Source organism: Manis javanica, chromosome 2, assembly GCF_040802235.1.
Source record: "Manis javanica isolate MJ-LG chromosome 2, MJ_LKY, whole genome shotgun sequence".
Classification (NCBI taxonomy): Eukaryota; Metazoa; Chordata; class Mammalia; order Pholidota; family Manidae; genus Manis; species Manis javanica.
In genome coordinates, this window is record NC_133157.1 from 192,905,283 (window position 1) to 192,920,715 (window position 15,433).

Sequence of the window (15,433 nt, forward strand, 5' to 3'; positions counted from 1 at the left end):
TTTGTGGAAGAAAGAGAAGAAAATGGGAATATATATGATATTTGTGTCTACATAAAGAAACACGAAGTATGAAAACAAAAAGCCATAGAAGGTGAGTGGAAACAGGGTGCCTGATGACTTAATATTGAATAGTTTTTCTAATCTCCTTATTTTTCTACTAGGTAAATGAATTATCAGATCAAAAAAGTACAATAAATAATACAGCTGCTGGCCTTACCTCTTGAGAAACTTAGTAAAAAGATAAGGGATATTCTCAGAAAAATGTATGTCTTGTACAGTTGATTTTTTTTTATCTTTGTGAGGGTATTTTTAGGATTCTTTGAATCAGCACTCTTGTGCAAATACATTTTGAAGAAATAAAGTAACTGCCAACGAATTTAATTGATTCCTTGGTGTGTGCTTTTATTAAATATTTTACTTCCCAACAGTTCAAAGTGGCTTTTCTTTGAATTAAAATTTTTAAATATGACATTTCTCTGCAATCTTTGAGGTGTTGTAGTGTTCTGAAAATTAAAATGTGGCCAGTGAGTATGAATATTTACTTATATGTATAACACCATGTAATGCATTTTCACTAACTGTATTGATATTCCTAAATTGAAAGTGTTTATCAGAAGGTTTTGAATTAAAAGAAATTGAAATATGAGACATCATGGAGCAATTGAGGTTAACTAAAGCTCCTGGAATGGGTCATCTGCTTATTTAGGCCATCTCCCAGACAAGGGAGACGCTGGGATGCTGGGAAGGGAGCTATGACCACACTGGGTCCAGGCAGCAACATTGTGTGGAATCAAGGGAGAGACATACATACAGCTTCTCATGGAGGAAACAGAATAGAAGCCAGGCAGCCCATAGGTAAAATTTCAGTCCCAAAGTATCAGGAAGAAAGGAAAATTAATGGAGGATAGGAGGAAGTCACATACAAGGGGACATGGACAAGAGAGCTACTCCTCAGTACAATTTTGGAGGTGGTACTGCTCTTTTTAGGGAATCCTCAATTTATGCATGATTGGGAGGAAGTTATTAAGGTTCCTCTCTGATCATAACATAAGTAAAACCTTCATAAAAATCTACTTCAGTGATCCTGTATATTAATAATGAGCAGAGCCTCCATTTATTGAGGCACTTCATATGGATTATTTAATTTGGTTTTCAAACAATCCTGAATTAGGCATCAAAACGTTTTTGTATAAGGAAACTTAGGTTCTAAAAGGTTAAATAGCTTCCCAAGATCATGCATACATTAATTCAATAAATATTTAATGAGCACCTGTCTTCTAGGCTCTAGGAATATGGTGGTGGAGGAGCTAGTCATGGTGTTTTCTCTCATGAAGCTTACATTCTAATAGGAGAGAAGAGATGGATAATTCTCAAAGAAGTAATTACAAAATATCAAGTGAAAATAATTTGAAATGCCAAGTAAAGTAATTGAAGTGCTACTCTGACTCAGGTAGTCAGAGAAGGTCTTCTAAGGAAGTGACCCTTAACTTAAAAATGGGGTGACCAGAAGGAACCAGCAACAAAAAGGTGTGCAGGGGAAGCATTTTACAAACAGCAAGGAAGTATCACTGTGGTTCAAGTTTGGCCTTGCTTGAATCCAAACCTCATGTACCTTCTAATCAAATTCCTGTTTTCGTTTAATCAAATATAATAAATGAAGGGTGCTAGTAACTAAACCAAAGTTTTGCAAATTGTATCCAATTATTCTGAGTAATGGGAAGGGACAAACTAGATAAGAGTAAATACTAAAAAGAGTAAGCTGTAAATGGCTTCAGAGATTTGCATCAGAATTCTGTATTTAATTTTTAAAAGAATTTTAACTTCAACTGCTAATTGCTTATAAAACTTTGGCATGGCTTGTAATGCTAATTCTCTGGTTCTGCATTTCCTTCCAAGGTCAGTTTAATCCTATGGATAAGTGGTTTGACAATGAAGCCCATGGAGGTTTATACGGAATCTATATGAACCAAGATGGACTTCCTGGATGTTCTCTTATACAGGGATTTACCATTTGGACATGCTGGGATTATGGAATTTATTTTCAGGTAAATGGGATCCAAGATGGTGATGGCTTGTCTTATTTATGATTCTAGTTTGTATTATAACCTACAAATTGTATTACAGACCACGTCAAGTATACATATCTATAATGTGACCTTGGTTGACAATGGAATGGCCATTTCTTCAATGATTTACATGCCAGCTGCTGTATCTCACAAAATTTCCAGTAAAACAGTACAAATTAAGGTAAGAAATTAATACAGCCACAATAAGGTGAAAGAACAAATGTACGGGGGTAAAATTAGTGAAAGTCTTGAGAACAATCTCTTTGACTTCTACGCAAAGCTGGTCCAAACCGCCTGTCTTTGCTCTCATTGTCTTCTACCAAGAAGCTTTCCACCCTACCTTCTCCTTTTTTTCCTCACCTATTCTTGCTTATCACCTTCCAATCTTGCCACAGTTGGTGAAATTTCATTTCCTCTCTGATGTCCTTCCTGAACCAGCTTAGTTGGGATTGACATGCCCTCATTTTTTTGTTCCTACTGTTCCCTGGACATATTTCCTTCATAGAAATATAACATGTCACTATATATAATTATTTACCTACCTGTCTTCCCCCTCCTGCACTGAGTATCATTCGTTCCACTCAAGGCAGAAATTACATCTTTTTCATCTCAGTTTTATGAATGATCCACTTCTCAAACTAATAGATTGTGTTCTGTTGCAGTAGAATTCAGTATTATCCATTATTATGGTTTCCTTTAGGGAAAGCTATTATCAAAGCTTACTGTTTGAATTTTTTAATAGAGCTCATTAATTGTTGGAAGTAGCCCTGAATTTAACTGCTCTGATGTCCTAACTAATGATGATCCCAATATTGAACTTTCTGCTGCTCATCGGAGTTCTAGACCTCCATCAGGTGAAAGTTTTAGAACTTTAATTTTGGCATTCACATGACTGCATATTCAAATTTCATTAACTCTCTTCTTTTTATAATAGGTGGGAGAAGTGGAATTTGCTGGCCTACCTTTGCTTCAGCACATAACATGGCACCCCGGAAACCGCATGCAGGGATCATGAGTTACAATGCCATCAGTGGTCTTTTGGACATCTCAGGCAAGTTTAAACATAGGCTTTGACAAATCTACTCAATTAAGTTCTATAAAGAATATGTAGAGTGTAACTAGTAATGTTTCATTGTTAATAAAAAATGATTTCAGTGAATTTGTATATGAATCCGCCTAATATGACAAGCAGTCAAACATCAGAGTCAATTTCAAGAATGGTTCCTATATATTCATACAGAGGAAATTAATGTTTATTAAAGAATTGATATTCAATTTTCCTTCTAAAACAACAGAAAGAACACTGGTATAGTGATTTAATATTAATTAGTTTCTATAAATTATAAAATCCCTTTTATATACATAGTGTTATAGAGTTCACCCTTGAAGAACAGCTGTTGGCATAGTTAGGATTAGAATCAAGATATTTTGACTTGAAATCCACTGTTCTTTCACTGAGCCAGCCTGCCTCCTTAAAAATATAAAACAATTGCATACAAATTAATGTAGTGAACATATTAGTTATTTTCATTTTGCTTGTTAAGCACACTGCCATTCTCTATTTCATTTTAGCAAGTCTCCTTTTCATGATAATTTTAACCATCATCTCCTCAAAGACTGAAGTTCAATAGCTTAGACATCTAAGTTTTGACATATTTCCCACAACTTCTAACTCCCAAAATGCAAAACAAATTATCATTATTTTTCAGTGATATTTGTAATGATGAAACCCTTGCCAAAAATTATTAAATGTGCAACAGAGGTTTTCGTTGAACATATATTGCTTTAAATTAAAAAATTGTGTCCTAGACTATTATAAATACCAGGTAAGAACAAAAATATCCTTATGAAATAGAATCTTATATATAAAATTTATTAAAAGGATACAAATACCTTCTTTTATAAGACATACTCTTAGAAGATAATATATGAATGATGGTTGTCTTTGGCTAAGTTCCCTAAAAGCAGAGCCTTAGATGAGGATTTTTAAGCGAGTGTTTTCTTGAAGAAATTCTCTCTGGAGAAAGGAAGCTAAGGAAGCCTAACAGGACAAGGGAAGTTGCTAAGCAGGGATGTGGTGTAAGCTGGTGACTAGTTTCACTTGATCCCACTGAGAGCCCTGGAATGTAAATTGCCACCAAGTTGATCTCACATTTGAGGTGGGGGGTGGCCATTTGTACCCTCATGTTGGACAGCTATGATTACATCTGCCTTTGTGGGGACCCCCTTAATTTCCTAAGTGATGTGACTTCTGTACAACCAAGGCTAAGTCTCTGGGAAAGAGGACAGCTCTGAGCTGCTAGCAGTCAATACCCACAGGGATGGAGATGGGTGTGCTAGCTTGTATCCAATTTAATGCATTGCTCAGACCACTTGGTGCCACTTGCTTCTTTCATTTAGTTGTAGTAAGTTTACTCCACCAAGATGTGATTTCTCTAAGATCTTCATTGGTCACAATTTCTGGGAAAAGTTACAAAAAGAAGGTTAGTGGTCACACTGCAGAAGCTGGTCCCAAGACCGAAAATGATAGTCATCATCTCCAGCCATCATTTTTTTAGTAGCATTCCAGTATGCCCATTTTTCAGACACTTTTGATCCCTTCTTCTGTAGTCTGCTATTGCATTTCTCACAATTGTACCTCATTTAAGGTAGACCATTATTTTTCCCAAGCTTTGAAAAGCCATCATGAGAGAATATCCCCACCCACGTTAACACTCTTTCTTACACAACTTTATATTCTGGCCCCCTTGATCCAAAACCATTACAATTTACTCCCAGATGTGCACTCCTGATTCCTGCCAGTACATGTAGGTCACACCCTGCAGCTCCTTTGCATGTAATTCCACTTATCCCATAGCAGGCCTACCATTTCCCCTGTGGGCCATGTTGAGACTTGACCCCAGTAATTGCTCTGTTTTCCAGAAAAGGAAATGGGGACAGAAAAACAAGATTTACTTATAAGCCAACTGCCTCTTTTGAGGTCTCCCTCATGATCTCAGTAAGTTGGGCAGGAGAGCTACCCTCTACTAAGGGAGAAGTAGACCACTTTTACAGATCTAGAACATTCAAGGTGAATCTGAGGTTTCAAGGTTCAAGTGTATCTTCACCATCCTAACTCAGGGTCCTGCTCCTGTTCTGTCGTGTCTTTGATATAGAAGACTTTGCCAGGGCTGATAATTGAAGCTTCTATGAATGCTCTGCTAGTTTTGTGGTTGGTTCTTGAGGTTTTCTTTAAATTTGTGATTGATCAGCATAGCTTACATTTTTTTTCTTCGAAGTACCAGTGATGGTCAACAATAGCCACCTACTTTTGGTCTCCTTGTAACTACTATTTCCCCCTTCCACTAAGTCAGAGCATCTCCTTTTACACAGATACTATCCCACTTCACCACAGGTGATGTCTTTAACAGTTGCACTATAACAGCATGCTAGGGACTATCAATACTCCAACTACCACCATTAACGGCATCCTCATTCCCATCTACGCAGTAAGCGATGTAAATTCATTATTGCAGCTTTATAGGGTGTATCCTTGGACTACTTCTGGTACCAAATCAGGTGCTCTAAAGTAAAGGCAGAGGTGGGATTCTTGTGCAAATTGTTTATTGAAGGTATGTTCTCAAGAGAAAGGGAGTAAAGGAAGTAGGATGGGGCAGAGGAAGGAGCTAAGTCACGATCTGGTCTCAGATGGAGTCTAGCTCCAGCTTGATACCTCAGCTATGCAACACAAATTGCACCACTTAGTTTTCCCCCCTTATGCCAGGGGTCTTTCTATAGCAATCAGGCATGGCTACCCCTATGTGGTAGTGCTGAGGAATGCATAATCTCTTGGGAGGGGAAGCCGTCAGGTGATCAAGGGCAATTCTCCCGAGAAAGGGGAAGCTGTGAGTAGTTAGCAGCCAGCACTTCCAGGAGCTAAGGATGCGTGCACTAGGCCAAAGGACGTATATACATGTTACAGTGTCTGCTACTGTGGTATATATTCATCTGCAGGCTCATATTCATATATATATACAATATCTTCTTAGGAAAAAAATATAATCAAGAAGTGTAGTAGATAGCACATAACTGATTTAAGAATTTTTGGACTCACCTTTTGTTTTATTTCTAATCTTGACTTACTGGATTTTAAGTACAATGGAAATTAAGTTTTAGATCCAATAAATTTTATCTTTTGGCTACACAATACATGCAATAAGGCCAAGGGAATAATAGTGTTTCAGGTAGCCTTTGATGCATAACAAACTACCCCCAAAGATACAGAGCCTTTAAAAAACCATTTATTAGCTCATACTTCTGTAGATTGGCAGTTTGGGCTTTGTTACACTGGATGGTTCTTCTGCTGGTCTCACCAGGGATTATTCATTAGGCTACTGTTTTATAGGATGGATAGGAGTTGGTTAGTCTAGGACAGCCTCACTTCCATGTCTGCTGGTGGGTGCTTGCTGATGGTGGGGCTGGCCACTGGCTATGATAGGAGTGATTGAGCTACGTATCTCCCAGGCTTATTCACATGCTGTAAGTTACAGAATTCCCCAAGAGCATCAAAAGAGAGCAAGCCCTGATACACAAGCACCTTTCAGCTCTGCTTATACCACAATTGCTCTTGTCCCATTGACCAAAGCATGGCCAACCCTAGAGAAAATACAGGAGCAGACTGCTCAATGGTACTGGTACAGGGAAGCAACAATCTACCACTGATAGTGGTGGCTTTATCTACCACATAAGGGAAGAGTTTCATATTCAAGGTAGTATTAAATGATGTATTTGCTGAAATGAACATGAAATGAAATTCACTTTACCATTTTCTCTATAAAAAATAATTATTTCTGTGTTTTAGGGTCAACATTTGTTGGATTTAAGAATGTTTGTTCAGGTGAAACTAATGTGATATTCATTACTAACCCTTTAAATGAGGATTTACAGCATCCAATCCATGTGAAGAACATACACCTGGTTGATACTACTGAACAATCAAAAATATTTATACATAGGCCTGATATAAGGTAAAATATATGATGACTCAGTTTGTTCTTTCCTGCCGTCATAATTTTTCATTTCCTTTTTCCCCTGTCATAAAACTGAGAAAGTTGCTATATTAAAATAACTGTTGATTTCTATAAATTTTAATCAGCATTATGAAAATTAAGACTATTTAATGCATCTGCATTTTCTGTTACATTGAAGAAGCTAGGCTTGTATCCAATATACATATCCAAAATATGTATATTTTCTTGTACTGTTTTTTCCAAAATAACAGCATTGTTACTCATAAAAGATAGAGGCCAGGTTAGAAGTGTGTTGTACATTAGTAACTATCCATTAATAGTCATTAGGAGTGAGAAACATCTCTTTTATTTCTTCTCTTTCCCTTACCTCTTTTGTTTCCTGTTGTTTCCCAAATATCATATACACCCCAACATTGGAAATTAAATGTCAGTCATTATATATAATCGTTGTCTGAAAATATGTAGAAACTTGTAACAGTGATTTTCTATCACAAAGCTCAGTTGGTATCAGAATATTTCTAGAAGCTGAACCACTTAGACTCTCAGTCTTTAAGAATATAGCCAATAACATAATCTACCTAAGAGGTGTAGAAATTTAAATATAGAAATATTGGAGGAAAGAAGTGTTCTATTAGAGATCTTTGACCATTTTCAGTATAAAGAGAAGACAAGAAATAATGCTGTCTAGTTAGACTGACATCTCTTCAGAGAAATGCAATGTTCCATTAATAGTTTGATTTCATCTAATTTTGCTTTCATGACAGCCCCGTACCTCTTCATTTATTAATTGTTGAATTGCAGTGTTTTTTGGCTCAACAGAGCCCCTCCCCACTAGAAAGTTATTAGTTCCTATGTAGTTATCATTAAATTTTTCATATATAATATATAATTTTAATATCTAGGTCATGAAGAAAATATTGCATTGTAAAATATAATGTCTGAGTTCTGTGCTTACACTGGGATACTGTTGGCACTCTCCTGGACCCCTTTTATGAGGCAGCTTACCCAGTCCCCAAACGCTCTACATGTTGGCCAATAATAACTTACAGTTGCCTCTTTTCCAGAAAATTCCTCTTAGCTCAACATGAGTAGCTGTGAGAGGCTAAAGCCCTCCCTACCACCACCTCCTTGTAATCCCCAGAAAATGACTAGTTAATACAGGAGTACAGAAGGCCAGCCCCCTTGTCTCAAGGTGGGAACAACTGCGGTGCAATTCATGAGCCAGACATTCCCCTGGGATGAGACTGAAGCTAGTCTGTAGACCGTAGTCATTGCCCTTTTCTTTCGCTCACCCTATATGGCTTCTTGCCTTCCCTTCTATCAGGACTCCCTCAATAACTCACTTGAAGAAAAATCCATACCTGAGGTTCTGAAACTGAAGTAGCACAGAGCCCTAAGCCATGGTATGAGTGTGCCACTGGCCCTGCACCCACAGACTTGCTCACTCTGCACATGCTTGAACACAGCACACATGCGAGCTAAGACATTTATTCAAACCATCTCCTAAACGATTACAGTGTAGTAAGGGATGACTTAATAGCTTCATGCCTCTCTTACAGAACAAAGGGAGAGATATATTAAATGCTCTCTAAAAGATCTGAGCTTTCCACTATTGTTTTGTTGCTCTAACTCTGGAATAAATTATGTTTTCCCCACAGTGTCTATCATGATATAGTACAAGTATACTGTATGTCATGTATACTATATAATGTGTAATACACTGTAAATTAAACAGCTATTTTATTATTATAACCAGTTAATAATCAGCACTCCAGGTGGCTCAAGATAAAGGCAGAATACCATCTATGGTTGAACTGCATGATGAGTTTATAGTATTCTATTTCTTACAGTTTAGGTATCTACAGAATGGTTTCTATATGTAGCATGAGTCATAATCCAAGTATATCTATTTGTATAGACATAGGCAATAATCTATAAGAATATAGACTAATCTGCATTTGGTATTGAGCCTAAGAACCCAGAATAGGTAGACAAAGGGGACTGAACTTTTATTAAGTATTTAGACTATTTTATAATAAGCATACAAAGCTTTATAATTCTTTAAAACCCATTAAAAACAAAGAGAAGGGACAGAAAAATAATAAAGACTTCCCTGCCAACACAGGAATTTTGTATGTTCTGCATAGAGTGTTTACCTGCTCAATGTGGCAGTGTTAGTGCATTGTAAGCAATGCATGAATATGAAATCTATCATTCAAGAAAATATGGGATATCAAAGTGGAATTCTAATGCTATGTCCCACATGTATAACTTCTCCTACTGAAATGTTAATTAATTCATAATAATAGACCAAATTAATGCAATGGAAAAACACACCTTATTACAATGCTAATTACATATGCTCCTTGGTTCACCTCTGAATTCTTTATGAAATGATAAGACTCAGCCAGTCAAAAAAATTTGGGGGGCTTCTCTCTTATCAAATATCAAGTGTATTCAAATGCTTTTTAGAAACAGGGGATGGATACTAAATCTAAGTATTATACATTTTGCCATTTCTCCACAGTAAAGTGAATCCATCTGATTGTATAGACATGGTTTGTGATGCCAAGAGGAAATCTCTTCTTAAAGATATGGATGGCTCCTTTCTGGGGAATTCTGGTTCTGTGATTCCCCAAGCAGAATATGAATGGAATGGAAATAGCCAATTTGGAATTGGAGACTACAGAATTCCTAAGGTGATGCTCACATTCCCAAACAGAAGTAGAATTCCTGTCACTGAGAAAGCACCTTATAAAGGTTTGTTGGATGTTACTGTTAGTTCTCAAGTTTGTGAAATAAAATATATCTTTTATTTGTAATTACTAATATACCCAACCAATAACATATTTTCTTTTTATTAATCTTACATAACAAGAAAAAGATCGTATATGGATATTTTTGCAAAGAGAGTCATTTTCATTGCTAAAATGTATGTATATCTATGTTTCTAGGAATTATTAGAGATCCAACCTGTAAATACATCCCAGAATGGCAGAGTTATCAATGCTTTGGAATGGAATATGCAATGATGGCCATTGAAAGCCTGGACTCTGACACAGAAACCCGCAGGCTCTCACCGGTGGCAATAGTGAGCAATGGTTATGTTGATCTCATTAATGGTAGGTATTCAGTGTAAACAAAGTAGTGTTACTAAAGCATTCACTATTTATTAAATGCACGGAGACATTTGGTAAGTTTATCACATAAAACTAGCAAACATCACAGTTTCTTTGCTATCTGTTTGTAAGAAAGATCTGTGTGCTGAAGAGATACTTGACTCTTCAGCATTTCACCATGTTAGAAAGCCAGGTCGGTTATTCCAAATCCACCATAAGAAGGGGGAGAGGAAGGTTAATCCTTGAGTAATCTTCATACCTATATTGATAAAGTGGCATATATATTTTTAAGAAAAGGTACGTGTCTCCAAAAAGACAACTTGCCTTACATAAATTAAAAACTAATAATATGTTACTTGGAATACTTGAGAACAAGTAGTCTTAATCTACTCATTATTAATTTTCATGAATCTTTGCAAACTTAATCTTGAAACAATGTGGTGTCTTTTTGTTTTTGTTTTTGTTTTTCTGATTCTTTTGACTTTCAGGAACATTTTGTCAAGCTCCGGAGTCTAGGTTCCTTACATTCTTGTCATGGGCAGCTCTAGCACAGAGAAAAGGCAATGGTCTCCCTAAAAATTCAGATTCACTTAGGAATCCAGGACTTCTTGAATAAATAAAATCAACTTCTAAAAACTACTGAAACAGGGGGCTGGAAAACATTTTCTAACCCTGAAATAGCACTGGGGGCTCAAACATTCGTCCCTAAGAAGGCTTAAGAATCTTTCAAGTGCTGCAGGGACACATAACGTGGATCAGAAAGATTTCTGTGCCCTGGCAGTATCATATCATGTACTGAAATATTCTAAGATTCAACAAAATAGCTAATACCCTACAAAAATATTCATTTTTAAAAACATGTTAAAGAAACTAGAATGAGCTAAATCAGGAGTGTCCTAAATTTACATGATTTCAAGTCTCTTCCCCTGTTTTTCCCCCAATACACAATCGTCCTGGTTGGTATAGCCAGCAATCAATCCAGTTTCAAATGCTGACTTTCAAATCTTATAAAGCAGAGAGATTGTGGGAAGAATTTTAGACCAGTCAGTGAAAATGGAGATGTTTTCAGGTTGCTTTATATGGCAGAAAAAGATTTTATCTTTTTTTTACACTTCCATAAAGACAATCCAACTTTTCCATTTACAATAGTGACATGGCATTTCTCTTTATAATAAATTCATATTTTAAAAAGTGACTATCAATTTAAAGAAAAGCCTTAAGTAAAGAGTAGTAGTAGTTCAGAGATTATGAAGATGTTAAAAAATCACTGATGATGCTTGGGATACACTACACTAATTAGGAAAAAAAATTTATGAGATAAAAGTTATTGAATACCCAAAAAAAAGTTATTGAATACCCAAAGTTTCCTTTTACATTTTAATACTCAATTTTATTTATTTGTAAAATATGGGTTTTGTCACTCTAAATTTTTCATTTTTTACATAGAAATTTCTGTTTCAAAACCCACAAAGAAGGTTTATTTAAAAGTAGGATTTATGTTTTGGATGCTAAGGGAAAGTTTTTGCTCTATTTCAGCTTCAGAAGTGTATATTGATTTAAAATTTGATTGAAATTCCATTGTAAATATTCATCAAAATTCCAAGTAAGCCAGGAAATTGAGCAAAACCAATGACTAGATAGATCAAGAAAATTCATCATTCCACATCTCAGTGTTTTATGTATGTATAATCCCAGGCACTTTAAAACTGAAGTGAAATAAACAAGTTTGCTACAAAAGTCATGTTACACGTGTTCTGCAAATGTCTGAATTCAGGTAGAAAAGCCTCCACTGGCTTTTGGCTTTCTAAGGGTTTACTGGACTGTTATCTTTCAGATTGCTACAGCTCATTAATGATGTTGACCCTTCAATGATACCAATCACAGTCTAAAACAGAAATTTATTAAAATAACAGTGGAGGAAATTAGAGAATAAAAAGCAAACTTAAGAGTTTGTTGAATTTACAAATTAACTGATGAACAAATGAGTGAAAGAATTGATGCATCAATGTTTCAGCCATACAGATGTCCATGTTTCCAAATCTAGACTCTGTATTTAACAAATTAACTCTGTTACAGATTATTTCTCAGCAAAGAGTCTAAGTTGGTTCCTCACCCAAGTTCACATTTGATAGGTAGGATCAAGCATTTTCTTCCTCACCATATGGCCTGGGCTTAAATATAATTATTAAAATAGAGAACCATGTAAATCTCCTGTTTCCCTCAATAACCTTTCAGTACAAACCCTCGGCACATTAATTTACCCTCTTACCCTGAGAAGTGCAAAAACGTAAGGGTAGTAGGAAGGAGTTGCTTCCCTGCCTTCCTTTTTAGGTCAAGGTTTGAGAAATAGCTTAGATCACTGGATAGATGGGTGGATGGATATTGGATGTAAAGGCCAAACTTCATCACTGAAGTTTAACACCATTACTCTTCAGACTTTGCACTAAATAATATTCATAATATGGGACATGAACTTTCATTTTATGTGGATTTAGGCCCACAAGATCATGGCTGGTGTGCTGGATACACATGCCAGAGAAGACTTTCCTTATTTCACAGTATTGTAGCTCTGAACAAACCTTATGAAGTTTACTTCACTGGCACCAGTCCTCAGAATCTTCGACTGATGTTGCTTAATGTTGACCATAACAAGGTAAGGCAAGATAGAAATAATTTCTTAAGAGTTATTGGTGTTGGTTATTTTACATATATTTCTATCTGCTAAAGACTTTATCTCCTCCCCCTTTTTCTTGAACATTGTCAGTCTTACAGCTCATTTTCAAGGATCATCAAGTACTATTAAAATACTATTAGTCCAGACCTTTTTCATCAGTCTGAGAGCATATACAGTACCAAACATCTCTTCCCTACATGCTTGGTTCTGCTGCTTTATATCTGAGGCATGACAGTGCCTATAATTTGTGTGATTAGTAAATAAACCCGAATTTCTATGTAAAAATAGTGCATATCCAAAACTGGTCAGTGGAATTATATATTTATTCTATCATGCTGCTAATATTTATATGTGTGTGTGAGAAATCACCTCAGAGATCACAGCTTGTTATTTTAAATATCTTCAACTGTGTCAAATCTTTGCTATAAACTGAAGTCAGCTGGAATGATGTATACTTTGTCAGTGAGAAAAAAGGGTGAAGTAAAGCAGTAATCTCATAATTTGGATTTTATTTTCTGAGATTATGAGACTTGAAAGGCTCAGAATATCAGGAATGTGAAGAAAGGACACTGATAGAATGAAGCAGAGAGAGGTGTAGGGAGAGAAGACACCTGTCCCTTTGCAGACAGCAACCCCATCCTCTCAGCTGAGCAAGATAACACCTTGGAGCCATTCTTGATTCTGTTCTTTCTTTCACATTCATTATACAACCCACCTGAAAACCCTGTTGAGTCTCCCTTCAGAATACCCAGAACCTGACCACTTCTCAACACCCCCACTGCTCCTGTCTAGTTTGAGCCAACATTATCTCTTCCCTGGATTAAGGCAGTGGCCCCTCACCTCCTCCTCCTGCCCCACCTTTGCCCCACTGTCTTGCCAATGGGTTTCAGCCCCGGGCAAGTTTGCTATGGACTCAGTGTGACCAAAGAAATTGACAGCAAAACGTTCTTGGGGTGAAAGGGTTATACCCAGGTTTAATCTCACAGTGGCAGGTCAGTCACTAAAATCCCGTTCACTCAGAGCGAGTCAGCAGGCAGCAAGCCAGTCTCTGCCTCTGGCCCCCTCTGTCTGCACAGCCGTCCTCTGAGACTCTGCACAGTCATCCCACACAGCTGTCCTCGAGCCTGTCTGCATAGTTGCCCCGCACAGCCATCCTCTGGGCCTCTGTTCTCTGTGCTCTGTGCTGCCACCACTATAGCCTCTGCTCTGCTCTCCTGCAGCCTTGCAGCCCTGCCACTGTGTCGCCCAGAGCACTGGGCAGAGCTCTTTTTATAGAGTCAACAGCCATGTATTGCCCACAGGTGTGCAGTGAGCTAGTCAACCATGGCCAGGTGAGAATCCTGGCCACAGGAACTCTCATTTTATCCACACCCACTTGTCCGTTCTCACCTCAGTAGCCACAGAGTTACCTTCAAGATAAAAGTCAGACCAGGTCACTCCTGTGCCCCAAACCCTACAACGATTTCCCCACCCGTCTGTACAAGAACCGACGTGTTCACATCCTTAGCTCTCTGACTTCTACTTCTCCAGTCATGCTGGGCTCCTTGCTATTTCTCAGCACCTCACACAGGCTCTCATCAGAGCTTGAGTTTCAAATGTTGAGTCGGCCTGGAACATTCTGCCCTAAGTGGCTAACTGCCCCACCTCCTCAGCTCCCATTCCCTCAGTAGCCCTCCCCTGACCACCCCTCCCCCCTTTGCTCTGCCAAGTACTCCCTCCTACTCTGATCTACCTTTTCTTTTCTTTTTCCGTAGCACTTATCACCTTCTAACATGCTCTATGCTTTACTTTTTAGTATTCTGATTACTTATTGTCTCTTTTCTCACACAAGAATGTAAACTTAAAGAGCAGGGACTTTTGACAGCTCCTAGACTTTTGAATGAAAGAGAATGTTTTTTAATTTTAAAAATAATAATAACTACAAAGTCATGTGACTTAATATTCTGAGCCTCTGAGATAGTTTCAAAAGAGGATTCCTAAACTATGTACAGTTAGCTTATTAGAGTCCTTACCAATTCTTCACTGCCTTTCTGAAGGTCAGTCCCCTTACTTTGTAATTATATCTGCTAGCATGAGATGTGGGGAGTATAAGCGTGAAAAAATGAACAAAATTGAATCAAAGAGGATGGTTATTTTGATGGATTTTTATTAGTCTAACTACCAAATTTTTCTCAGAGATAAACATTTTTTTCAACATTAAGTACCTAATTTTGTGTGGTTGGATTATACAGAACACACTACGTTCCTTGTTTCCCAGTACCCTGGAGTTGAAAGTCTATATTAAACTTTATTAATCTTTAAAAGGAACCTTTTTTTTAAATTTAGAGAGCTCTTCTAATCATTTCTTTTTTACACTATATTTTTCTACTGAGAATCATCAGTTAAGTTGTAACGTCTCTATGAATGGTTGAATATAAGTCCATTTAAAAAAATATCCATATGCTCACCATTGCACCCATCATCAACTTGATACTTGGAAGATATAATTGATATAATAAATATTTCCTGGGTGGACTAATGTATTCCCCACAATACTGAACAAACCAGAATGTCAGGTTATAATGT

At 37.0% G+C, this 15,433-nt stretch overlaps 1 protein-coding gene across 2 annotated transcripts in view; it reads left to right on the forward strand.

Moving 5' to 3' along the window:
* PKHD1L1 (PKHD1 like 1) overlaps positions 1-15,433 on the forward strand; it is a 135,959-nt gene that overhangs the window by 104,786 nt on the left and 15,740 nt on the right. For both annotated transcript variants that reach the window (XR_012128360.1, XM_073229966.1), the window contains exons 64-71: positions 1,897-2,045; positions 2,125-2,247; positions 2,809-2,920; positions 3,001-3,117; positions 6,907-7,072; positions 9,603-9,835; positions 10,030-10,197; positions 12,690-12,847. Coding sequence is in view for 1 of the 2 variants with exons in the window: in XM_073229966.1 (XP_073086067.1) it covers positions 1,897-2,045; positions 2,125-2,247; positions 2,809-2,920; positions 3,001-3,117; positions 6,907-7,072; positions 9,603-9,835; positions 10,030-10,197; positions 12,690-12,847 (1,226 nt within the window). In the remaining variant the exon portion in view is untranslated. The remainder of the gene's footprint in view (positions 1-1,896; positions 2,046-2,124; positions 2,248-2,808; positions 2,921-3,000; positions 3,118-6,906; positions 7,073-9,602; positions 9,836-10,029; positions 10,198-12,689; positions 12,848-15,433) is intronic.